This window comes from Nelumbo nucifera, chromosome 1, assembly GCF_055504915.1.
Source record: "Nelumbo nucifera cultivar China Antique chromosome 1, China Antique-T2T, whole genome shotgun sequence".
Taxonomy (NCBI): Eukaryota; Viridiplantae; Streptophyta; class Magnoliopsida; order Proteales; family Nelumbonaceae; genus Nelumbo; species Nelumbo nucifera.
Genome location: NC_142649.1, coordinates 15,881,077 through 15,908,372, shown reverse-complemented (window position 1 = coordinate 15,908,372; position 27,296 = coordinate 15,881,077). Strand labels below are relative to the sequence as shown.

At 36.1% G+C, this 27,296-nt stretch overlaps 1 protein-coding gene across 9 annotated transcripts; it reads right to left on the bottom strand.

The window, feature by feature from the left end:
- Positions 1 to 2,814: 2,814 nt before the first annotated feature.
- LOC104611573 (plant cysteine oxidase 5-like) lies at positions 2,815 to 12,185 on the bottom strand. Of its 9 annotated transcripts, none has more exons than XM_010278691.3 (8): positions 10,230 to 10,656; positions 9,308 to 9,673; positions 8,153 to 8,248; positions 7,880 to 8,037; positions 7,574 to 7,721; positions 3,375 to 3,449; positions 3,246 to 3,299; positions 2,815 to 3,159 (listed from the first exon to the last, which is right to left on the bottom strand). In XM_010278691.3, exons 2-8 carry the CDS (start codon positions 9,405 to 9,407, stop codon positions 3,041 to 3,043), a joined length of 750 nt encoding a protein of 249 aa, XP_010276993.1. In that variant the 5' UTR covers positions 9,408 to 9,673; positions 10,230 to 10,656; the 3' UTR covers positions 2,815 to 3,040. The 9 variants fall into 9 exon arrangements, with proteins under 9 accessions (XP_010276993.1, XP_010276992.1, XP_010276989.1 ...); XM_010278690.3 differs by having other exon boundaries at positions 2,815 to 3,174; positions 10,230 to 10,655; XM_010278687.3 differs by lacking the exon at positions 10,230 to 10,656 and adding an exon at positions 11,330 to 12,185 and having other exon boundaries at positions 2,815 to 3,174; positions 3,246 to 3,449.
- Positions 12,186 to 27,296: the final 15,111 nt, after the last annotated feature.

Here is a 27,296-nt window from a genome sequence, read left to right as displayed (position 1 = left end):
GAGCTATGACGTAGCGAGCTGTCCTGCAGGCTCGTTACTTAGTCGTAGTCAGGTTGTAGTGCTGAGATGTTGCTCGTGCTGAGTCAGGTCCACGTGTCATTGTCTCAAGGGGTCGGGTCAAATCATCCTCCATCATCTGTCCTACATGAGAGGACCAAACACATTGAGGTGGACAAACACTTCGTTAGGGAAAAATTGGAAAAAAGGGAAATTTGCATCCCTTATGTCAATTCCAAGGAACAACTCGCTGATGTCATCACAAAAGGACTTTCATACTCGTGGCACAATGAGTTATGTGACAAGCTAGGCATGATAAACATATTCAACCTAACTTGAGGGGGAGTGTTGTGAGGATTATTTAATTGTTATTTTACAATTGTTGTTAGTGTGTTGTCAGCTTAAAATGCCGTCAGCCAGTTAGTTTCTTTCTTTCTTATTAGTTTGTTACTAGGGAGTGCCACCAAGGGCATACTTGTAATCTCCCATTCCTTTTATATTAAGTTAATATAAATAACTAAACTGGTGGCGGCCATAATAGTTTTTTTGTCTCTCAATCATATCTTCCTCTTCTCCTCTTCTCTTCTCTTCTCTTCTCTTCTCTTCTCTCGTCTCTCTCTCTCCATGAATGATTATAGTTGAAATATACAATTTTTTGGATTTTATATTTAATTTATTATTCTACAATTTCTGATTTTTTGGATGAAAATATATTTGAAAATTTTTATTATTTGTATGTTTTCAATAATTTCTATCAAATTTGTGCATTTCTGCAATTTTTTAGCATTTTCCTACAATTTTTTGTATTTTCCTCAATTTTCTATGATTTTACAATTTCTCTTTCCTTCTATTTAATTTTTTATTGTTTTCTAATTTTTCTGCAATTTATAATGTTTTACAAGGAATATATATATTTTTGCCATTTATTGTATTTTTATTTGAAAAAAATGAATTTTTATGCTTTTGTAATTGAAATATATAATTGTATGTTTTTATGCAATTAGAATATAGAAAAAAAATAAAAAAGGTCTAATTTGAAAAATTGAATTAGAGGGTCAAATGGGTTGGTCAGGGTGGGTCAAGGTCAAAGTGGGTTATGACCCACTCTGGCCCACTAATATGGGTGGCAAATGGGTTAGTGGGTCAATATGGGTGGGTATTCAACCCACACCCAACCCAATCCAACCCACCCATTTACCACCCCTAGTTGATTAGTTATTATTTTAGTTAATGCCTAAACAATGAAAATTATTGCATATAAACTTTTGTGTTATGGATATTTGTACCTTATATCATTCTAACTTGGTATATTATATGTTATTTTTATCAATTTATAAAGTCTTAATCAATTTTTTTTTCTTAAGATTTGAGGCTTACAACTCACCTTTTTAGGATATTATGCCTCAATTATGCCTTTAGCCTTTTAAAACCTTTGATGTTGGGAACTACCATGGTTGGACCCTGACTGTCGATGGGCTGATTTGGGTTGGACCCTAACTGAATAAAAACCAATTTGAACAAGTTAAATGGTCCAATAAGACATTGAATTGCACCAGTCCAGACTTAATGGTCCAAAGTAGTTATTGGATTGGGTTGGACCTGGTCCAATTGTAATGGATTTATATTAGACTGTTGGGTTGAACTAATATTCGCTAATATTCGATCCATTAACAGAATATAAGAGTAGGGGGTGTAAACTGATGAGCTTTGTTTTGGAAGCAATTTGAATTAAAACCAATTTCAACATGTTGGACGGTCCAATTATATTGAATTGAACCAGTTTAATCCAAAATATTTATTGGATTAGATCTGAACACAAGGAGACGTAAACCTCCTTAAGAGGAGGGGGATTAGGAGGAGGCCGAAGAGAAAAGGGAAATCTCATTTTTTCTTTATTTTTAATAAAAATCTTTTATATTAAGAAGAATAAAGATGCATAACATTAGTTGAAAGGAATCTCATTTTTTCTTTCCTTTCCCTTTATTTTTCTGTTCTTTTTTTTTCATTTTTCATTTTTTTTATATTAGATGTGCATGAGGCATACGCCTCTAGCACACCTAATGAAAAAAGCACAAGAGGCGTGAGGCATACCCCTCAGAGGCATCGACGCCTCTGGCATACGCCTCAGGGCATTTTGAGAGCGCCTCGCTTGGAGGCATGCCTCCATATGTATGCCTCCCACGCCTTTTAAAACACTGATTACAAGTCACCAATGAAGTCACTGACCTACAGCCACAGGTGCAACTTGGGAATCGTTAAGAAGGGAATGATCATTTCACTGTCTGCGTCTTATAATGGGAACCGTGAAACCATGCAAATGCATTGTGATACATTTCCTCCCGCTCAATGTTTCACTCGTTCAGCTTGATACTAATGAATTCCAAATTCCAGTATTGTCTCAAGAGACTGCATGGGACTGTTGTCCATGAGTCCATCAACACTCGGAGATATCCAAAGGGTCCCAATCTTCAGTCCTGGAAAAATTATTATCTCTTGATGCATCCGAAAGACAAGTTCTCCGTATTCACGGTTCTCAGAAAGATGCATATTAACATGGTAACCAGTAGTGGCAGTGGAACTGATCATGGAAAATAGATACCCGAAAAGGCTTGGTGCAAACTAAAGTTTCCTCTAAAGCTTATATTCTGTGGCTTGTTAGTAACTACGTACTGCATACTTGAAATGAAATGCCCATGTTGTTCAATGTTCCAAGAGAGGAAATGGAACAGTAATGGCAGGAAAACTGTTAAGACAATTTTAACTCAAAGGAAGAAAACCACACAAACACACATACACACATATATATAGTCACTCATAAGAAGGAAAAGATTCTATTGTGGATACGAAATGAGTTTTCGAGTCACATTCACTAGCTACAACGGAAAATTTGTATCAATGTAGAGAGATGTACAAACCAAATGCCCAACCACCAATGACAGTAATTATTACATACCTATTGACAACAATATATCGGTATTCACCTCAATGTTTCCTTATTTAAGACCTATCTGATTAATGGTATGGTACACCAGCCCAAAAAGCATTAAGCTCTAATAATGGGGCCCTTGTATAGCCCCCTCCGAACCACAAAGTTGTCAGGAGGTTGAAACTCTTCTAACCAAGCCACTTCAGAAGTTTTTATTCTACTTGATTCAAGAATACCTGTAAGAACATCAACTGGAACCACAACAATGAATTAAAGGACCCAAAGAGTATGCATGCCAAAGGTAAAAGGAAAGAACAGTTACCAGAAAAACCCTTCATTGATGACTTCCACAAGTAAGAGCAGTGTCGCCCATCCTCTGAGGAGTAAGGAGGTGATAATATGTCAAAGATAGCACAAGGGGTTAAAGCTTTGAAAGAGTGAAGATTGCCACCTCTTGTTGGATAAAGTATTGTTGTATCACATGGTGCAGTCATCTGGCAATCTTTAACAACCTTTGCAGGTCTTGCTGCAAAATGATACTAATGAAAGCTTAAAACGAATCCAAAACAAAAATGAATTGAAATGAAATGTAAGAAATTTAAAGGTCAAAATGCATCTTCAATGTAAATTCAATTAGATTCTCACCACCACTGCTACAGTGAAAGACCAGCACACCACTTAATTGAACCTAAGATACATGTAAAATTTCACAAATTAAGGCACGCATGCCAAAACAATGTTATCAAGAAGATTTTGTGATGGCCAAGCTGTGTGAGATTGAAGTGCACTCTCTTGAAGTGGGACAGTTTTCATAGATTATCAACAAAGCCTTGTTATTCATCTCTTCCAAAAGACAAGATAAGATTTTGAGAACAAGTGATACCTAAAAGTTTCTGCACAACTCCCTCCCCCACCCCTGATCAGGTTTTCTACCATTTTGTCTACTCAAACTGGAATTCCTCTTTGATCAGTGCTACAGGTTACTCTCAATATGTCTATTCCAAATTGGAATTATAGCAGCACATCATTTGAAACCAGTACATTTTGCAATTTAAAAGTACACACATTGCAATCGGGGTTGTTCTTTCAGATCCTTGGATTCTTTAGTTGAATTCATCTTATATTTTCTTTGTATTTGTTATGATACCAGAAAACCTGGACATGGTTAGCATAGTGGTGTTGGACACAACAAGCACCTGATAACAATGGATACTACACAGACACTTCTAGATATATTCTATACTAATAACATTTTTAAAATATTTAAAATGGTATTGCTTTAACAATTCATATTATATTTGGAAAATAACAATTCATATTATAAAAATATATGTGTATGTTTGAAATTTAATTAAACTTGGCAATAAGAGTCTTAAGAAATGAAAGTTAGCTTCAAAATCTAGGTATTAAAGCAAGATATAAACATATACGAGATCCTTGTCATTTTTTTTTGTACAGGGCATCTAACAAGCCATTCAATGTAGGGGTGTATGTGAGCTGAGCTCGGCTCACTAAATACTCAAACTCGACTCAAAGATAATCAAGTTTGAGTCTACTAGTTAGTCAAGTTCAAACTTAACAATACCCGGCTTGAGCAGCTCTTGAGCCTAATCGAGCTTATAATAAAATGTTGTTTTTCTAATATATTTTATTTATAATATACATAAATAGTAATTTTTATATTAATTTACTTAATAAAATAAATAAATTTATAATTGACTTTCACAATATATTTTATTTCTAATATTAATTTATTTATAATCAGCTTGAGTCGAGTAGACCAATATTCGACTCGACTCAGTTCAATTACACCCCTGATTCAATGTATAGGTGGCTTTGCCTTGTATATCTTTTAGGGCAATGCCCATTTTTAGGATGAATGATATGTGATCTTTCTTTGGAAAAAGTTCTAATCTGTCCTCTATAAATTGAAAAAAGCAAAAAGAAAAAAAAAAAAAAAAACTGCAAGAGGAGTTCCCTTCCACATTCCACAAAATTCTCACCATACTTCCTGTGCCTTTGAGTTCTATTACCAATTTAAAATTTAATCTTTCACTATATTAAGCCTCCTCTTTGTTTAATAAACCTTCGTTCTCACAACAAAAAATCTACATTCTCTTTATATGTTTTTTTTTTTTTTTGATGAATGTACATTCTCTTTATATGTTGAGTCTTTCATCCTTTTAACATTAATAAATACATGAATAATTTTCAGTTATTGATTAAAAAAAGTAGAACATTTTTAACTTCCAACAAAAAAATTGTCATAATGTCGTCCTTTAACTGAAAAAAGAGTTATTTTTTCTTCTAACTGACAGCATTGCAGGCAGGAAACGTCTTCACCAACATAGTCAAAGCATCCGAGCAAGGCTTAGGAAACTAGGATCCAATGATCCAGAAACTAAAACTTAACTTCTGCCAACATTAAGTAGATATGAGTGAGAAATAATGTGGCAAAAGAAAGATTAAGAAAGAAAAACACATTCTATATGGTTCCATTATCCCTAATATTCATTAGGGTGATTGATCCTGGACATCTTTGTTGCATTCACAACAAGATTAGAATTACAAATATAAGCCCTCAAGCTTAAAGAGGATATTTACCTTTACCAGGACTGGTCTATGTTAAAATTAAGGATCAATATAGCCATTTCATTCTTAATATGAAGATTTTTCCCATTCGCCAAAAGCCATGACTCAATGTTGCTCCTATCTATCTGGGGTCTTGGGAGCAATAGACTGAATATGGACCTAACCTGTGGAAATTTTTTGCATAGAGTAGCTGCTCTCAGACTCAAATCCACATTCTCATGTTAGTCATCCCAAGATTTTACCATTACAACAAGCAATTGACCCTATTTTCCTGTGAAGTCACAATTCTCGTATAAAAGTGACGAGAAAAAAAAAAATTTCTCAACTAAAAGTGGAGAGAAAAAAATCATCCCTCTAAACCTACTCTCCAGTCTGACATTATCTTCTACATTTTCTTTTCACAACTGTGTATAGTTTGATCATTACTCCTTTCCTCCGTTTACTTGTTTCCCAGATAATCATCATTATCATCAGCATCAACATCCAAGCATTGTTCTACTATATGGGGTTGGCTACATGAATCCTGTTTTTCCATTTCCTTCTGTACAATGCCATAGCCATTGTTAAATTATGAGTCCCTTAATCATTTATTACTACCTTAACTCATTTCATCTTTGGTCTGTCCCTAGCTCTTCGAGCCCCTTCAACTGGTAACAGATTATTTCTTCTTACAGATGCTGTAGATGGTCTTCTATGCATGTGATAATGAATAGAATGCTAATTGGTTGCCTGTTGTAGCAAAATGTCATGAATGACAAAATGCATCGCACACTGTATAGAAAGTCCCTTAATCATTTATTACTACCTTAACTCATTTCATCTTTGGTCTGTCCCTAGCTCTTCGAGCCCCTTCAACTGGTAACAGATTATTTCTTCTTACAGATGCTGTAGATGGTCTTCTATGCATGTGATAATGAATAGAATGCTAATTGGTTGCCTGTTGTAGCAAAATGTCATGAATGACAAAATGCATCGCACACTGTATAGAAAGTCCCTGTATTAATTGAATATACTCGATATAAAGCTCTATCACAACACAAGAATTGGAACATAGTTAAACAAAGGTTCTTAGAACAATTTATAAGATAGGTCAGACTGCAAATAACAATTTAGTTTTTTTTTTTTACCTTTTCTTCCTTAATAATAGCAGGCATAATATATGCAGATCATACTTCAGTTAGTTGCAGATGTAACAATGGAAGTTAGCATGTTTTTGCTGATATCACACTAGTACACATTTGTACATTTCTCAATACAATAGATAGCAGCAACCAGAACAGGGCCAACAGGCATCACTACATCAGTACATGACAGTGATATTACAGCCTACGATTTTCATCAGGCAGCTCTCTTAGGCAGTATTTTTATTCATCAGAAAGACAGAAAACAAAATGTAATAATGATGCTTGGCCATAGGCACAACTAGTACACATGTAATTGGCATCCCATTATACATCCTACAAGGAAAGATTTAGATTAAAAGGAAAGGCACACTAAGTATGGGAGATGACAATAAGAAGCTCATAATCTAGTAATCAACTGAATACAACTATTATCCTTAAAGATGAACAACATTCAAAAGTAATACATGACAGAAATAAGCATGAAGTTCTTGGTGGAACAAAAAGGGAAAAGCCTCCTCTATGGATGATAGGGGTGAAGAATAAATAGTTTCCTCATTAAAGTGGCAACTTTCTAGCCTTTGGGTGGATAAGAATCTATTTATGGTTGATTGTAATTTGAAGTATGGGAGATGACAATAAGAAGCTCATAATCTAGTAATCAACTGAATACAACCATTATCCTTAAAGATGAACAACATTCAAAAATAATACATGAGAGAAATAAGCATGAAGTTCTTGGTGGAACAAAAAGGGAAAAACCTCTTCTATGGATGATAGGGGTGAAGAATAAATAGTTTCCTCATTAAAGTGGCAACTTTCAAGCCTTTGGGTGGATAAGAATTTCTTTATGATTGATTGTAATTTGTAAAAAGAGCAGTTATATTCTCAATGTTGTTAGGCACCAAAAATATCTGCAGCAAACAGAAAAGCATACCTCTTGATAAATCAGCAGGTCCAGGTACATCAAGCCAGTCAAGTGACCTCACATACAGGGAACCATACAGAAGCTTACTCAATACAGTCATTCCAGGATGATTATGAAGCGGTATGATAGAAGAAGGTGGCATGCAAAATATTCCTATCTGCCAAAAAACGAAAAGAAAAGAATTACAAAACATTTGGCACATCATGAAGCCCTACAAATCAACTTCTAACTTTTGAGCAAGTCATTTTCATTTCACTCCACTGGAACCAATTGCAACTTATCAACTGATATCAAAGCATGTTTTTTAAGACTTACATAGAAGCTATCACATTCATGTAAATGTAGGTATCTGATTGGAGGAAGGTGACTCCCATTACGTCCCTTCTTTCCATTGGTTCCATGTGCAGAGCCTTTCCATGCACGTGCCAACTGTGCCTCCTGTTCAAGACCCACATCAGATGGCCTGATGGTATCTGAAATGGAAACCATATTGTTAAAACCATCATAATAAAATAAACCATTACAGAGGCAACCTAGAGAAACTTTAGAACTTCAAGAGTAGGCGTGATATCTGAAGAGTACTGTTACATTTGGATTTCTTAAGATTCAAATTTGCTACAGCCAGCATGAGATGCATCAGAAATAAGAATTTCCAGATCTTCAACAATGTAGAAGGGATCTTCCCTGAGTTCAACATCCACAAAAAAATAGGTATTTTCTACATAAATAATATAGAAAGGAACTTATCAGATGAAACTGCACATATAAATCAACTTTGTATCTTATATTTATGCTCTTGGAACCATGAACCTTACATATTCTGATGTAAGCAATTTCATAGTCTAAAACCATAATGTTTCCCAGATAGCAAATATCCCGAGCTTCAAGTAATCTTTTTTAATTGGTCTATGCTTTAAGTAATCTTGTAATTTAAATACTCCATTTGATTAGAGCTGCATGTTGTTTATAACAGGAATACAGAGACAAAAAAATTAATAAACAGGGAGCACAATAGACAACAGTATTTAAGTAGAAATAGGTTCTGTTGTATCAGAAGAATCTTGTATTTCAAGTAACCTTGTAATTTAAATGCTCCTATTTGATTGAGAGCAGATTTTGATACATAGATGATTGTGCATGGCCGACTTACACCTTGAGGTGTTAATACTTGCTTATCCACCATGATACACCAATAGCCAAGATCATCAAACAGTTTAATTGCCTTCGATAAAATAAAAAGGAGGATCTTTGCTCTCGCTAAGCCTACCAAACCTAGAGGACCAGAGAAATGTTATAGTTTAACTTTGAAACACAGAAATATCTCTTGATAAGATGCCATAAACTTTCCATGTCCGTGCCCCAAGGAACACTTCAACTTCTGGACTATTCTCAGTGGTTTAGAAATGAGAAATGCAACTAAAGCTTCCGGAGTTCCTAGATCCGAAGGTGCAAGGCACAAGGCCAGTCATGTGTATAAGCAAAGCAAGGGGCCACTACTTGAATCTGCCATGACCTTAACAACCATGAACCATCATTAAAACTCAGGATATCCTTTAGACAACTACTTGGATTGAATTAGAATATGGGTAAGGAAACACAATATCATTATGGATAGCACAAGCAAGTAATAAGAGAAAAATCATAATAATTAATTTGCTTAATAGAATTCATTGTGTACATTCAAATTTCAAACTATAAAACAACAAGAAAAAAGAAAAGGGCAACAAAATCTGTTAACCCCACCTAAAAGAACCCGGACTCTTTCAAGAGCTTCGTCTGAAACTGGTCCATTAGGAGAGAAAGACACTTTGCATGCTTCATACAGCCTCTGAATAAATGGCATAGTGTTATACAAACAATTAACCAAGAGACTTAATCTGAGTAGGCAGTAAACAAAAGCTCCTTCGCCCAATTATTTATGAGGAAAGGTTGTAAGAACAACCACCATGCCCATGCTTATGAAAGATAATTTAATGCCATCCTTGCTTTCTTGAAGCGATCCCAATACGGTTGTTAAATATCTAAACCTTATTCTCTGAACCAAATTGAAAATTACAAATTTGCATGGTAGCTAATGAATCCCTCTTGACCAATCTCATTCAGCAGTACCTGTTACAAGTACAGGGAGGAAATTTATTAAAAGAAAAGGTAGCAATTACCATCAATTATACAAACACGCAACATAAAGAACATGGAGGACATTTTAACTCAAACAAACATCCCAATCCATAACTCTTAAAGCTGAAGACATCAGAACCCCAGTGTAGATTTTTCTTTATCTATCGCATTGCTTACTTAAGCTGAACGATTCAAAAGTGTAATACTCTGTTATGCTATTGCACCTTTTCATCCAAGTAAACAATAGAAGAACTATTTTGAGCAAAGAGAAAAATAAACATAACCTAAACGAAAACCAAGAATACATTTAAGCAAAACATACCCTAAAACAAAAGAAATTCCCCCATTCAAGGTTCAAACTCAAATACTATGTCAGTAACATCTAACACAATCTCAATTGATCAATAACTGCAAGAAACTGATAAACAATAAGAAAATCAACAACGGAAGACAGTTCCATGAGAACCCAGATTGAACATGAAGAACCAAACAGAACCGTAGTTGATTGCAGGGGATAGAGAGAGGAGTGAGGTAGAGATTAACGTACACAGAGATGCCTGGAATCAGGAAGGTGGGTATTCAAAGAAGCTGACTTGGAGCAGGTTAAAGAGAGGAAGATGAAGTTTTAGGTGAATAGGTGGGAACGAATATATATGTAGAATTGGGAAGAACGAGAAAAAGGGTAGTTGAAGATCTTGTCTGTGTTAAAATGGAAGGCCTTCTGTCGGCTTTGTTTCAGAGCTTAGACACGCAGAGCAGTACACTTGTAGTCTCTGTTCTTTCTGTTGACCATTAGCCGGCTATTGGGCAACTAATTTCTGAAAATTTATGGAAATGCTCTCTTCACAGTTCTCCCCTCAACCAAAGAAAGACAAGTCATCAGTCATGGAGAGAAAGTCAGAACTCAGACGGACAAGAGCCAGAGCCCCCCCTCTCGCTGGCAAGGTTGGGGGACACCTGAAACAACAAAAAATTAATAAAATAATGAAGGGGGATCGTAGCCTCGTAGGAAATGAGAATGATTTTCCTGTACGTCAACGTCGTGTAGGAATTGGGAGATGACCCGCAACGTACACGTGGCATCATTTTGTTCATTGTTTTGATAAACTGTTTTCGGTAACTATAAAAGGACAATGCCCTTCTCTGGGTATGGAAGTAGAAAAACTTACAAGCTGGGAAAGAGAAGAAAAGAAAGAAAAAACAAACAAACAAATGAAAAGACCAACACGGCAACACCCCTAGGAGGGGCAATCCATCATGAGCGAAGGAACCAGCTTCCTACAAAACCATGGGCTCCGTTTGACAGCCAGCAAATGAGCCGAATTGTTAGCCTGAAAGAATTAGCACTAGGCAACAGACTGTAAATATCATCCAGCAAACTCCACACCTGAGGATGGAGATCAAAAGATTTTGCTTCTAGAGTTTTAATAACAGACTGATTTCCACTTTCCACAATTAAAGTCTCAAAACCCAGATTAATAGCAGATAATTGTCACTTTCTACAATTAAAGTCACAAAACCCAGATTAACAGCCTTGTTTTATGTCCAAGACTTCAACATACAGAGCAGAAACTAGATTGCATTTGCCACACTTGCCAAAATAAAAAATAAAAAAATCCAGCTGAGTTCCTAAACAAAAATCCATACCCACTGCTATTAGAAGTAAAACTGCCATCTGTATTGAGTTCAAGGTCGATCTCTGAGTCAACCTAGGTGAACAACCTGTTAATCCTTGAAGGGAAGCTTTCAGCACTTCATCCACCTGATAGCAATAATAATTGTAAGCCTCGGGTTAGGAGTAATTTCACTAAAAACAGAAGCATTCCTTGCTTTCCAGATACAGTACAAGAAAACAGAAAAGACAACCACTTGAGATTCATTTGGAGCACAATAGCTCTCCTGCTCTAACCACCAATCCCACCAATGGAAGAAGCTTGAAGAGGTTAAACCCAACCATGAGCCAAACCACGTAGATCTGGCATGATTGCATAAACACAAAGTATGCATGATTGTTTCAGGGCTCTCCTTACATAGAGGGCATATACCATTCTGCTAAAATTTTTGTGTCTCCAACACTTCGATTCACAACCAAGCTGTTTAAACAACATCTCCATAAGAAAATCTTCAGTTTGGGGGGGATGTTCAAGGACCATAACTTTTTCCACCTGTTAGGGTTAGGATGAAGTACATGCTGGAGGGAGTTCCCATTACTTGACTCTAACTGCTGAGTTACTAGATGACAGGCAGATTTCACTGAGAATCGCCCTTGCCCTTTTTGTTAGGAAGCCACATAAGTTTGTCTTCTCCACCAAATAAAGGGAGTTCTAGGGAATCCAAGCTAGGGTCTTCAACTATATCTAAATTATTACCATTTGCAACATTCCAGAAAGCACCTTCCTTGATGATGTCCCTCCCTGTTAGTAAGCTGTTAAAACCCCAAGAACTGTTCGAAGGAGCTCTGGCAGACCAAAAACTCTTCCCTCTAAGGTACTTAGCCCCCACCACTCTAGCCCAAAGACTATACTTATTCTCTACAAACCTCCAAGCATGTTTGGCCAAGAGAGCAAGGTTGAAGGCATGAAGATCCCTGAACCCGAAGCCTCCACAAAGTTTGCTTTTACATGAAGTTTTCCAACTTACCTAGTTAATTTCTCTTTTGTGCACTTTCACCCCAAAAGAATTTTCTTTGATTTTTGGCTAGGTGGTTAAATAAATCCTTAGGAAGTAGATGACAAGACATTGCATAAGCCGGGATTGAAGTTAGCACAGATTAGCCTCTTTCTCAGCTAAGGAAAGTCCAACCACTTTCCAGTTACTTATTTTCTGATCTAACCTATCCTTAAGGAAGCTGAAAAGCTCTGTTTTTTTTATTTACCCATGATAGGTGGAAGGCCTAAATAAGATGAGGGCTTTGAAACTGACTTTATTTTTAGAGTTTTTGAGATAATTTTTTTAAACTTGTCATGCAACTTTGGACTGAAGAAAACTTCAGCTTTAGAGAGATTCATCTTTTGACCAGAGACCTCCCCATGTTTCAAGACCTGCACTATATACCCTGCATCCGCTAAAGTGGCTTTTGAGAAGATGTAGGAATCATCTGTGAAAAAGAGATGGGTAATTACAGGACAAACACTGTTAATTTTAATTCTAGAGAATGAGCCTTCATTTTGCAAATGAGTCAGAGCCATTGATAGAACTTCAAAACATAGGAGAAATAGATATGGGGACAGGGGGTCACCCTTTCGGAGACCCCTAGTAGGCTTAATCACTTTGCTAGGACTACCACATTGACCAGAATTTGGTAAGACACATTAGAAATGCCACTACATGATCCAACTGGTAAATCTTTGATTGAAGACAAATCTTTCTAATACCCATTAAACAAAACTCCATTCTACCTTATTATTTTTTAAATCGAAATAAACCCACCACCATTTGACTTTTTGAGTTTTCCCCTTTCCCCTTCTTCGATACCTAGAGGCTAATATCAAAACTGAAAACCCTTGCTTTCCTCTTGTTCGTCTTCCTCCCCAGTTCCCCTTGCTTTCCTCCAGCGCCGAACATCATTTTCTGTCATTCGACGTCGGTGTCGGTCGACAGTTGTCCTCTGACAGCCTCTCCCCCTCCCTTCTCTGTTATGGCCACGCTAGAAGGCCCAGAACTGAGAACTATTTCTCTCACTCTCTCTCTCTTGCATGTCATCTCCTCTGCCGCTCTGCTCCAACCACCAAGCAGCAACGCCGGTCACCGGCAAGCACCAAACCACCAAAGCCAGGCGCCAGCTACTCCCTCTCTAGCGACACCTATCATCTCCGCCACCTCTCACTTTAGGTTTAGGTGAAAGCAACCAGTCTGACACCGACAAATTGGCCACGACTTCAGTGTGTTCATTGTCCAAGTTTGACTTCAAGCCTTCAACTTGTTTAAGGTATTTTTTTTTGCATAATATTATTTAGTGTATTATTTTTGCATAAATATACATGCCTTCAGGCTTCAGCTTGTATTATCATTTCAGCTTATTCATTTATAGTGTATTTTTTTTCACTTTTTTGGATTGTTACTGAATGAGTGAATGAATGTTGATTAATAGTTTAGTTTGTTTTACTAAATGAATGCTGATAGTTTAGTTTTTGTATTTTCATTTCAGCTTGTTTTAAGTATTTTTTTTTGCATAAATATTAGTGTGTTTGTTCATTTATAGTGTATTTTTTCATTTGTTTTTGGATTGTTACTAAATGAAGACATCTAGATTTATTCATGTTTTATGAGATGATTACAAAATGAGAACATTCATTTTTATACCAAATATCTAGTGAGAGTTGTACAAGAATCAAGGATGACTATCCTTTGTACATACAACTTATAATCTTCACTTTTTAGATTAGAAGAATTGAACAAATTACATAAATTATAAGTCTATAACCTATTGGAACATTCAATAAAATAAAAGTGAAAAAAAGTGTATAAATTTATATCAATTTATTTTAATATATAAATTGATTTTAATGGAGGGAAGGTTTTTTTTCCTTTTTTAAATTTTGAGTGGAAGGTTATTGCACAAAAAACCGAAAAACCGAGTTGTGGTTAACCGGTCCACTGATTAATCGGTCAACCACTTAACCGATTGCATAAGTTCAGTTTCGGTTCAAATTATTAAAAAACCGACCAAACTGGTTCGGTTAAAAAAACTCACGGTTCCCTAGGTGTTTGGATGTTGATCAATGTGGTTCATTTTGATTTTAAAAACACCCACTTGTTGTATTCACCCTATTTTTAATATCAATTTATTTTAATATATAAATTGATTTTAATGGAGAGAAGGTTTTTTTCCTTTTTTAAATTTTGAGTGGAAGGTTATTGCACAAAAAACCGAAAAACCGAATTGTGGTTAACCGGTCCATTGATTAATCGGTCAACCACTTAACCAATTGCATAAGTTCAGTTTCAGTTCAAATTATTAAAAAACCAACCAAACCGATTTGGTTAAAAAAACTCACGGTTCCCTAGGTGTTTGGGTGTTGATCAATGTGGTTCATTTTGATTTTAAAAACACCCACTTGTTGTATTCACCCTATTTTTGGTTGTATTATTTTATCGGATGTATGAAACTATTTATTGACAATTAGGTGCCACTAGGTGCCATTAGGCACCACATTAGCAAAACAGTGAATAAACTCTTTCCTGTTGGGGAAAGTGCTAAAATGAAGCTTCCTCCGGCGGTAGATATGCACATAAATCAAGGCCTACTTTTGCAAGTCTCTATGTGTACGGATCATCATGATGGGCTAAATGCTGAAGTGGTGTCTATGTGGCAGCGTTTATTAAATAAACGCCCACCCTTCCAAACATGAAAAGAAGGTCAGTTCATTCTATTGGTCTAGAAGAAAAAAAATCAAATTATGCTTACCCTCATTTTACCAAAAAGATGTTGAGTTGGTTTGTTACTGCTTAGTCCAATAAATCCCTATTCTTAAGGGTGTCATTATTTGTTTGTTTTAGCTTAGCATGTTTCTAGGAGTTGTTAGACATGGGTTGCTTAATTCTTGCTCAGTTTGTTATGTAAGGCTATCTAAATAGCCAATGTTGTTCTCAGTTTGTTATGTTAGGGGCCTGATTAAAGTTTGAAGCAGCAGTCTTCAAAAGTATGACAACAGAAAGTTCATTTGTGCAACCAGCAGTCTCACGATTCGATGGGCATTATGATCATTGGGCAATGCTCATGGAGAACTTCTTGCGTTCAAAGGAATATTGGGGCTTAATAGAGAATGGAATTCCTACAGCAGCTGAAGGTGTTGTTCTCACAGATGCATAGAGAAAGAACATTGAAGATCAGAAGCTGAAAGATTTGAAGGCAAAGAACTATCTATTTCAAGCATTAGATCGTTCAATCCTGGAAACGATCCTTAACAATGATACAACAAAGAATATATGGGATTCCATGAAACAAAAATATCAAGGAACGACTCGAGTCAAGCGTGCACAGTTGCAAGCACTTCGGAAGGAATTTGAAATTCTCCACATGAAGGCAGGAGAATTGGTGAACGAGTATTTTGCTTGGACTCTTACCATAGCCAATAAGATGAAAGCAAATGGTGAGAACAAAGGAGATGTTGTTGTTGTTAAAAAGATTTTGAGATCTATGACTCCCAAATTTGATTATGTTGTATGTTCCCTTGAGGAGTCTAGGGATATAGACACCTTAACCATTGATGAGTTGCAAAGCAGCCTGCTTGTGCATGAACAACGTATGAGTGCTCATGTTGAAGAAGAACATGCTTTGACGATCACTCAAGGAGATCAATCAAGAGGAAGGGGTCAAGGCCGTGGAAGTTCTAGAGGAAGAGGACGGGGAAGAGGCAGACAAAACTTTGACAAAACTACAGTGGAATGTTACAACTATCACAAATTTGGGCATTTTCAATGGGAATGCCCAAGCAAGGAGAAGGAGGCCAATTATGCAGAAACTCAAGAAGAGATGTTGTTGATGGCACACGTGGATATGAACAAAGCCAGCAGCGAAGAATTGTGGTTCCTTGACTCCGGATGCAGCAATCATATGTGTGGGAAGAAAGAATACTTCTCAGATCTGAATGAGAATTTCAGAGATTCAGTGAAGCTAGGCAACAACTCAAGCATGGCTGTAATGGGAAAGGGTAACGTCAGGCTGCAGGTGAATGGAATAGCACATATTATCACAGGAGTATTCTATGTACCGGAGCTGAAGAACAACCTGTTGAGCATTAGGCAATTGCAAGAAAAGGGGCTTGCTATTCTGTTTCAACATGGAAGGTGTAAGGTGTTTCATCATGAGAGAGGCTTGATCATGGATACGAAGATGTCTGTAAATAGAATGTTTGTGCTACATGCTATATCTCAGCCTTTAAAATCTGCTTGTTTCAACACAATCACTGAGGATTTGGTGCAGCTTTGGCATTGCAGATATGGACACTTGAGTTTTATGGGCTTGAAAACTCTTTAGCAAAAGAAAATGGTAAATGATTTACCTCAACTTAAGTCTCCTTCAAGGCTATGCAAGGACTGTTTGATAGGAAAGCAACAAAGAGATTCATTTCCAAAGAAGAGCACCTGGAGAGCTTCACAAATTCTCCAGTTAGTACATGCTAATATTTGTGGACCGATCAAGCCCATCTCCAACAGCAAGAAAAGGTATTTGCTCACCTTTACAAATGATTTTAGTAGAAAAACATGGGTTTTCTTTTTGACAGAAAAATCAGAAGCCTTTGATGCTTTCAAAAGATTTAAGGTTCATGTTGAAAAGGAGACAAACACATCCATTATAGGCTTACGTACCGATCGAGGAGGAGAGTTTACGTCACAAGAATTCAATAAATTTTGTGATGTAAATGGTATACAAAGACAGTTGACAGCCGCATACACGCCGCAACAAAACGGAGTCACAAAACAAAAGAACAGAACCATTATGAATATGATACATAGTATGCTTTCAAAAAAGAAAATTCCCAAAACCTTATGGCCTAAAGCAATCAATTAGACGGTGCATATCTTGAATCGAAGTCCAACATTGGCCGTAAGAAATAAGACTCCAGAAGAAGCTTGGAGTGGAATCAAACCTTCGGTTGCGTATTTCAGAGTTTTTGGTTGTATCTCTCATGTTCATGTACCTGATAGTAAAAGAACAAAATTAGATGATAAAAGCTTAAGTTGTGTTTTTGCTGGGAGTTAGTGAGGAATCAAAGGCTTACCGCTTTATGATCCTACTTCACAAAGGATCATAATAAGTAGGGATGTTGTGTTCGAAGAAGACAAGAGCTGGGATTGGGACAAGAAGTATGAAGAAACAATTGGGTGCGATTTGGAATGGGGTGATCGAGAGGAGGAAGCGGCTATTTTTTATGACAATGAAGAGAGAAGTGAGACTGATATTGATGCTAATGTAGAAGAAGAGGAGAATCTTTCCCCTGATTCTTTGGTCAAAAGTTCACCTAGCTCGAATGAAGGGAGGAATAGGAGACCACCAGTTTGGATGCGAGACTATGAAACCGGAGGACTCTCTAAAGAAGACAATGAAACTCAATTGGCCATGTTTGCAGCTGCTGATCCTATTCGCTTTGAAGATGCAGTAAAAAGTGAGAAATGGAGGAAATCCATGGATGCGGAAATGGAAGCAATAAAGAGGAATGGCACATGGGAATTAATGGAGTTACCTGAAGGCGGAAAGAAAGTTGGAGTGAAGTGGGTTTATAAAACAAAATTTAATGAAAATGGAGTAGACAAGTACAAGGCGAGGCTAGTAGTGAAGGGATATTCTCAGCAGTATGGAGTAGATTATACAAAAGTATTTGCACCTGTGGCATGTATGGAAACCATTTGTTTGGTGGTGGCTCTTGCAGCTCAAAGAGGATGGGCTATCTATCAGCTAGACGTAAAGTCTGCGTTTCTCTACAGTGAGTTAAAAGAAGAGGTTTTTGTGGAACAACCTTGTGGTTATGTGCAAAAAGGACATGAACACAAGGTTTATAAATTAAAAAAGGAATTTTATGGGCTTAAGCAAGCACCTCGTGCTTGGTACAGTCGTATAGAAGCATATTTCATGAAAGAAGGTTTTGAAAGATGTGACTACGAGCATACTTTGTTCATCAAGACAGGAAAAGAAGGTAAAGTTTTGATTATCAGTTTGTATGTTGATGATCTCATCTTTATTGGAAATGATGAATTGATGGTCTCAAAATTTAAAGATTCCATGAAGCATGAGTTCAACATGACTGATCTTGGCAAAATGAGGTATTTTCTTGGTCTCGAAGTGTTGCAGAAATCAAATGGTGTGTTTATTAATCAGAAAAAGTATGCGTCAGAGGTGTTGCAAAGGTTTGGAATGGATAGAAGCAATTCAGTTCACAATCCTATTGTTCCAGGTTGTAAGCTGGTGAAGGATGCAGGTGGAGTTAAGGTAGACAAGACTCACTTTAAACAGATGGTGGGTAGTCTCATGTATCTAACTGCTACTCGACCAGATGTGATGTTCGTAGTTGGTCTTATAAGTAGGTATATGGAGAATCCTACTGAGCTTCATTTACAAGTGGCAAAAAGGGTGCTGAGATATTTGAAGGGAACACTTGACTTTGGAATCTTCTATAAGAAGGGATGAAACAATGAACTTATTGCTTACACAGATAGTGATTATGCTGGAGATTTGGAAGATAGAAAAAACACTTCAGGTTATTTATTTTTATTGAGTTCAGGAGCAGTATCTTGGCTATCAAAAAAGCAACCAGTAGTAAGTCTATCTACCACTGAGGCTGAATTTATTGTTGCAGCTTCGTGTGCTTACCAAACAGTATGGCTGAAAAGAGTGCTGAAAAAACTGGGTCTGAATCAAGGCAAGACAACTATTATTAATTGTGATAGTAGTTCTGTAATCAAGCTTTCGAAAAATCCAGTAATGCATGATCGTAGTAAGCATATAGATGTGCGTTTTCATTTCCTTTGAGAGCTCACAAAGGTTGGTACTGTGGAATTAATTTATTGCAGCACACAAGATCAATTAGCTGATATAATGACAAGGCCACTCAAGCTAGATGTTTTCTTGAAGCTACGAGCATCATTAGGAGTTTGTTCTGAAAATGATATAAACTGATGCTTATGGCATTCAGTTTAAGGGAGGAAATGTTGAGTTGGTTTATTACTGCTTAGTCCAATAAATCCCAATTCTTAAGGATGTCATTATTTGTTTATTTTAGTCTTACCATGTTTCTAGGAGTTGTTAGACATGGGTTGCTTATGCTTGCTCAGTTTGTCATGTAAGGCTATTTAAATAGCCAATGTTGTTCTCAGTTTGAATAAGATAATTTCTTTTTCCTCAATATCTGTCTCTTCACTTTCTTAGTTCTAAACAAAAGATTGTTCTTCTTTTCAAAATCAAATCAGGGTTATTCCCTTCCTAGACTGTTATTTCACTTTCAAATCCCTATTCATATTGTCTCATTCAATCGAAAGGAACAAATAGAAGATCCACTCGTCCTTTTTCCTATTCATCACAAAACAAATTTTAGAGATCAAAAGGAAGCCAATGGCTGAAAATGTAGAAAAAGATTTCATGTTCTCATCTCAATTGACAAACAAAACAGCCAACCCACAATTTGAACACGAAAACCTAAAAAGCCTTTGGTTGTGGGTCAAAGAGAGAGAATGAGAGAAATACAAACGAATAACGCAAGATCGAATCCCGAAGTTGATGAGAAGCTTAATGTTCAAGAAAAAGTAATTATTAAAGAGTAAGAAGACAAAAGAGGATTGTTCGGAAAGTTCTATAAAATCAAAAGGTTCTATAAAATCAAACACGGATTGTTTTGTTTTATTTCTGTCATTAATTTTAAATTTCATTTCTCTGTTTTTATTGTTTATACGAATAAATTTATAACAAGATAAATATACTAAAAATGTCTAAATTAGATAATTGAATCTATGATCTATGAATTACCAGTGAAAATCATTTGATAAGTCCACTATTGCCTTTGTTTCAAATGTTGGGAAAGTGGATTTTTATTTTATGACATAAAAATGTTGGCAAAAGTTGAATACATGGATAAAACATGTTTTTTGCATTTTTTATATAGTGGAAAAAGCATGTATTGCATTGAATATATATTTGTGAAACCTTAACATTTGACACCTATACTTGTTGAATCGAATAACTTATTACTTTGTATTTATAGTGAATAAGTTAGGGATTATATCTGATAAGGGCAACTTTTGGGCCATAATATCAATAAAAATACTATTTTTAATATAATTTCTAAAATAGGTTAACTTTTAAAATATATATCAAATAAGGGCAAAAACACTATTCATCTTCTTCCCTTTAATATAATTTATAAAATATGTTAATTTTTTAAAAAATATATCAAATAAGGGCAAAAACACAGTTCATCTTCTTCCTCCTATAAACCATCAATCAGCGTTGCTACCCACCGCCGCCTCCGACAACCTCTGGCAATGCCTCTGCCGCCACCTTTTCCCACCTCCGGCAACGCCGCCTCCGCCCACTTCCGCCCTAGCCCTTTGAATCTCAATGACTACCATCCACCAGCGCCACCGCCTCCGCCCACCTCCAACCCAGCCCTGCAAATCTCAATGACTACCATCCACCAGGGTCGTCGCCACGGCATCTACCTCCACCCACCTCCAACAACGCCAATCAAACAACATGAGGTGGGCGAAGGCATTGCTAGAGGCAATGTTGGAGGATGGTGGTCATTGAGGTTCACAAGGCTGGGCTGGGGTGGAAGCGATTTGGAGGAGGAAGAAGATGAACAGTATTTTTTCCCTTATTTGATATATTTTTTAAAAAAATTAATATATTTTAGAAATTATATTAAAAGTAATATTTTTATTGATATTAGGGCCCAAAACTTACCCTTATCAGCTATAATCCCAATAAATTATCAACGAGATTGCTGAACAGAAAAGATTATTGCCTCCATGCCACCCAACAGAAGCCTTCTTAATTCCAACCATGTTTGCTTTTTATTTCGTTTTACCATTCCCATCACACATATACAAATAAAATCTATGGTGCAAAAACTGTATTATAGAACAAAAATGCATGAATTAGTAACAAAGTCATAAGATATCATATATATAGTTTACACATTTAATATTGTTAAAGTCTTTAACATAATTAATAAATATACCTTGTGGAATTGTAGATCAATGAAAATATAAGTAAATAATTAATGTTTTTAACATGATTGATTGATCTCAAGTTTAACATATTACAAATATTCATTTCTACTCTTTATGCAAAGAATAATTCCTTACAAAATACAAATAAATAATACAAAATCTAAGGACCCATAATATGACAATGGCTCAAGCAAACTTAAATTAAATTAAAGGGATTCGTCTAAAGCTTATCACATTTTTCATATTTTAAGAAACTGCTATTACACGAGATTACTTAGTTGAGAGACACTAACCGACTAAGAACTTGGTCTCAGCTACGCGTCTTCTTGTCGAAAAGGTGGAGAAAGCTAATTTGACCCAGAACGGCCAACAAACCTTATTCGAAAAAAAAAAAAATCAACAACAACAAAAAACAAAATTTGCCAACTAGCCAAGGCGTGGCAATCTATAGGTGGGTCCATGCCTCTAGATTTGAGATAGTAGATGAAGCAGATTTTTTTTTGGGTAAATTTATGAAACCTCTCCTGGAGTTTTGGACCATTGTTAAATCCTCTTTTAAAAGTTTAATTATAACAATCGTGTCCCCTAAATTTTTAATACAGTTGTAAGTAGACTTCCTTTATTAGAATCTTCTAAAAAGAGGCATAAAAATGTTCAAAATACCTATATAGTTATTATTGAGGCTGGTTCTACAGAAAAAAAATAATATAAACTTTATTAAAAGAAAAAAGGAAAGAAAACTTAAAGTTGCAACTTTATCTTTGAGTGATATGAAGGGAAAAAAATGGAAAATAAATCAATTTCAGAAAAGAGATTATAAGGATTTGGGGTAACTGTTTATATGTAGAAAAAACTCATAAAATAAACATTTTGGTCAAAATAACTGCATGGGCATTTTGGACATGAAAATGCCTCTTTTTAGATGATTCTAATAGAAGGGGTCAGTCTACTTGCAACTATGTCAAAAGTTCAGGAGAGGTAATTACAATTACCAAACTTCAGGGGAAATTTCAGTAGTAACTTGAAACTTAAGGGGAGATTTCAACAATTTACTCTTTTTTCATTTGTTAATTTTTTGTATCTACTCATTGAATATGAATAGGTCATTGCTAATTGTTCCAAAGGCTAAAGCTAGGGGTGGATCCGAGTCGATAAGAGCCGAGTACTTGGCTATTCGAGCTTGGCTCACTGAAATTAGGAGTGTCAACGGTATTCGAAAATCCGAATTCGAATTTGATATTCAACATAATCGAATTGAATTCAAATAATTCGAATATCTAATCGGTCGAGTTCAGATATCCTATTTTTATCGAATAGTTAATCGAATTCGAATTCGGATATGACCTGATTCGATTCGATAAATATCCGAATTCAACCGGTTATTTAATTCTTATATATAATATATATAATATTTTATATAATAATTAAGTTATATAAATAATTTATATATTTGTATACTTTATATTAATAAAATATTTATTAATTATCTAAAACAATTAATTAATCAAATCGAATATTCAAATATTTAATTGGATTCGAATTCAGATATTAATTTTCAATATCCGTCAGATATCGAATCGGATTCGGATATCGGATTTCTAATCGGATTCGAAATTGGATAATGTCTGATCCGATTCGAATTCGATTCGTTTACACCCCTAACTGAAATAGTCTTAGGCTTGAGCTCATTTTGAGCTAGAGACTTGGGCTCGAGCTCGGCTCAGCTCGGTTCAAATCTTGCAAGTTCGAGCTCGATCGGCTCGGCTCGAGCTCGACTACAAGCCAAGTTTTTTCTAAAAAATAAAAATTGTACATATAAAAATATTTTTTTATTTTACATACAACAGAATAAGAATTATAAAAATTATTTACTATTATACATAAAAAACATTATATGAAAAAATATTATTATATATATAGTAAAAATTATTTATTTTATATATATATTTATATATTTATATATATATATGTATGTATGTATGTATGTATATAACAAACTATTATTTAGTTATTATACTAGGCTTGTGAGCCTCATGAGCCGAGCTTCACTAGGCTTGAGCTCAACTCGATTAGCAAGCGAGCCTATATATTAGGCTCGAGCTCAGCTTGAAACTTGGTATAAACCAAGTCGAGCCAAGCTTTTCACGAGCCGAGCTCAAATAGCTCGTGAGAAACCCAGCTCATGGCCACCCCTAGCTAAAACCATGGTCTGATACAGGGTGAACACATTGAGTAAGCACCATGGTTTTCAAAACTGGACCGGACCGAAAAAATAGGGAACCGGTTCCGTTTTTCCCCAAAACTGGATTTTCTCCAAAAACCATGGATTTTGTTCAGCAAATCGCTGACCCGGGTGGTTAACCATTCGAACGGTCGGACTGTTCGACCCGGTAACCGGACCCCTGACTGATTCGGTCTCTGAGTCGATTTTAAAAACCATGGAAAGCACTTAAGTTAATTTTTTGACACCTATCCTTTAAAATAGCATTCACAATATTTATTTAGTGCTCAGTGACAGTGCTTGCAAGGGTGTGCTTATGCCTATTAGATCCGTACTAATAAAAATTAAATAAATAATAATTCCAAATTATCTTTAAAACATCACAGCATGTATTGGTGTGCATTGAATGATAGTATCAGTTTTGAAACCCATGGAACGCCATTTAAAGGGATTCCCATTAGGGTCCAATGTAATCTTAGTTTGGGACTTTGGGTTAAGGTTTAGGTCTCATCTATCTCACCCAATACGTACGAATCCAATGTCTGTTTATAAATACTATGGTGCCGTTTGAAAAATCCTTTTTGAAATATGTTGTGGAAGATTTAACAACCAAAAGATGTAGTGAGCTTTTATATAACGATTTTGGTAGTTTAAAGATCATTTGATCGGAGATGTGTTTTTTCATGTGTCTTTCTCCATGGAAATGAGATGAAAAAATGTGAGAAGTTTCATTTCTAGTTTCTCGAAATAAGACTGAATTGAGCTTCTTGTGTCTTTTCGGGGCATAGTCTTTCGGCAGAAAGACCTTCCCCCAACCAAACAGAGAAAACCGAAAAGTGAATTGTTGGGCTTCTAAAAAACCTACAGCCCATGCAGAAAGATGTGCCAAATGAGACCTATATAAAGATCTACGCATATATGTATAACAGTTTTAAGCCCGGGAGGCACTTAATTACCCTAGCCATCCTATATCCATTGAAGGTGATTTTCTTTTCATCATGTGCTTAAAAAGAAGATTGAAGTGTCATAGAGATTGAAGTGTGTTGCGCATTAAGTGAGCTGCTTGAGTTTGGAGTCTCGTGCCACCATGTGTTCCAAAAAATCAATCAAGCTATGAACTGGGCTTCTCATGAAGCTTTATCTTCTTGGGATTCTCCTTTTTCCTTTTTGCTCATGATCTTCCATTTTGTTTAGTTTACGTTTATAGGCTTGCTGTCTGGGTATAGGCAGATTTATGTATATGCCAGTGTGGACAATTGCCCCCATTGAGATTTGAAAAACTTTTATATAAAAATGATTTTTTTAACTTTTTCACAATTGTAGGGGTCAATTTATTTTACTTTATTTATTTTACTTTATTTTTAGTAGTGGGTAAGGGGGCAAATAGTAACTAACACCCATGTCCCATGACCCACTTAAAATTTTAAAACTAAAACAATGAGAAGTGAAGTGACTCTTATACCCTCATCTTTTCCAATATGACAACTATCAAGCGTTACCCCTGAAAGAGGGCATCAAACCATTTATTCTCTTTTCAAGTTTAGCGTCAAAGGTTTGGACTCTTGGAACAAGTTGTTGGACTTGGGAGGAGGAAGCCGGAGAGACAAATTAGGTAAAATTCTTCCCTTTCACTTTAACGACATTTTTGAAAGAGGAAACACACATGGGCTATGTTTTGTTTGAAGGAAAAGATAGGGAAAGGAAGGGAAATGTAGGGAAACCTATACATGATTTGTAAAAGTTTCCCTGCATTTCCCTTCCCTTCCCTACCTTTTCCTTCAAACTAAACACAGCCTTGAGGAGATCTCTCTCTTGGGGCTAGTTTTTTATGCAAAATTGTCCTAATGATCATTATTGTGTTAGGAACGGTGTTTTCTTCCCTTTCTTTTTAGTATTTAGATCCCTATGTGCTTGAGAACATCAAAACAATCTAAAAAGAAAGATGACCCATTTGTAAGATATGTCTAATTTTCTAAAAATATTTACATTGATCTTAATTTTTGTTATGATTAAGTTAACGTTATGATAATGCTTGCCCTCATTGATCAAAGGTCCTCGATCTATCACTATCATTTCTTGAGCTATCCCCCACCTTGTGTAGCTCTTATTTATTCTAAAAAAATATAACAATTTTAAGCTTCTAAATTCATTTTCAATGAAATATAGGTATGGTAATCAAAACACCATGATCCTGCCATGTCAGAGGCCTTTCCTTTCTCACCCATCTTTTATCTATTTTGTGATTTTTCGAATTTTTTATTTTTAAAAAATAACTTAAGTAACCAATATCTTTGATACTTTCATCTCTCCTCCTTAACTCTCTCTCTCTTACTTTTTTTTTTGGAAAGAAGGTTGTAGGCAATTCATTGATAGGCTTAAAAGGGCTGGTACAATGGACCAAGTATAACAAGTAGAATAGTTGAAACCAAATCTAACCAGGGTATGAGCCGCTACATTAGAAGGTGTGGGAGAGTAACGTAACTGAGAAGCTAGAGTGGTGAGCTAAAATATTTTTGCAGTTATAAATGAGTGTGAGAGCAGTTCGCGGAAGCTGAAATGATTCCTCCAACAAAAGGTCGATAAGAGAAACATAGTCACCTTCAACCAAGGTTCTAAATATCGATACGTCCGATATGCCAGTAGGGGCATATTGGGCAGTATCGGTCCTTTTTTTTATTTCTTTTATATTTTTTTCCAAAACCGATTCAGGGGTCCCGATTTAAGGCTCTTCCACCCCTTGAACCGGTCAAAACTCCGATACGTATATTGGAATGCTCTTGATACGACACATATTGACTGATACGGACTAATACCTTTGCCATCAACAATACCAAGGGAAATACCAGTGGGTAAAGCAAACTTTAGCCTTAGTGAAGATAGCTGGGCGAGCATCAAAGGGGACAACTTGAGCATAGACCATGGAGCCATTGTGGCCCCAGATAATGATTCCCCTTTGAAGGAGAGGCCCAAGTTGCTCCATCAAAATTAATTTTCACAAGGCGAGGAGTGGGAGGTAAGGTCCACAACTCCTAGCTACCAACCAAATATGCCACAGAAGATATAGTGAGGGAATAGGGTCAATACTACACTACTCATCCGTAACAATCCAATCAACAACCCAATTTGTAAGATGCTTGAGGGGAAGAGATCACCATTTTAGCCATCCAAAAAGGGCAATGGGCATCAATATTCTTTAAAGCTAGTTTTAGTTTGCTCCTAGTAGGAAGAGCATTATGAATCTCGCACCACAAGAACATAGGTAATTTTAGGTTGATTACTTGTGATTTCCAAAACTTTGTCCATGGGATTTGATATGTCGAGAGATGTGAGTTGGAGGTATTGGGAAATTTTGATATCAATAGGCGATAAGATGAAGTAGTACTTAGATATCCATGTGTCAGAATGTAAAGGGAAATCATGGACAAAATAGTATGGGTAATAGAGGTACGAAAACAACCATTAGCTACATCTTGTTTCCAGTTCATGGCATGGTGGTCAAAAGTTCTGCAACTTTATAGGAATTTTTTTATGTTCAATTCAACCCCAACACTCAAGTGTAGGTTTGGCCCAACTTGAGCAAGGTCTAGCCCAAGTTTACCAACCCAGGCCCAAGCTAAGCTTAGGGTTGGGCTTGGGCTCAGGTGGGTTGATAATATGTATACACACATATAGGGGTGGCCATGAGCCGAGCTGTTCGAGCTCGGCTCGGTTCAGTCTAAATCGAGCTTT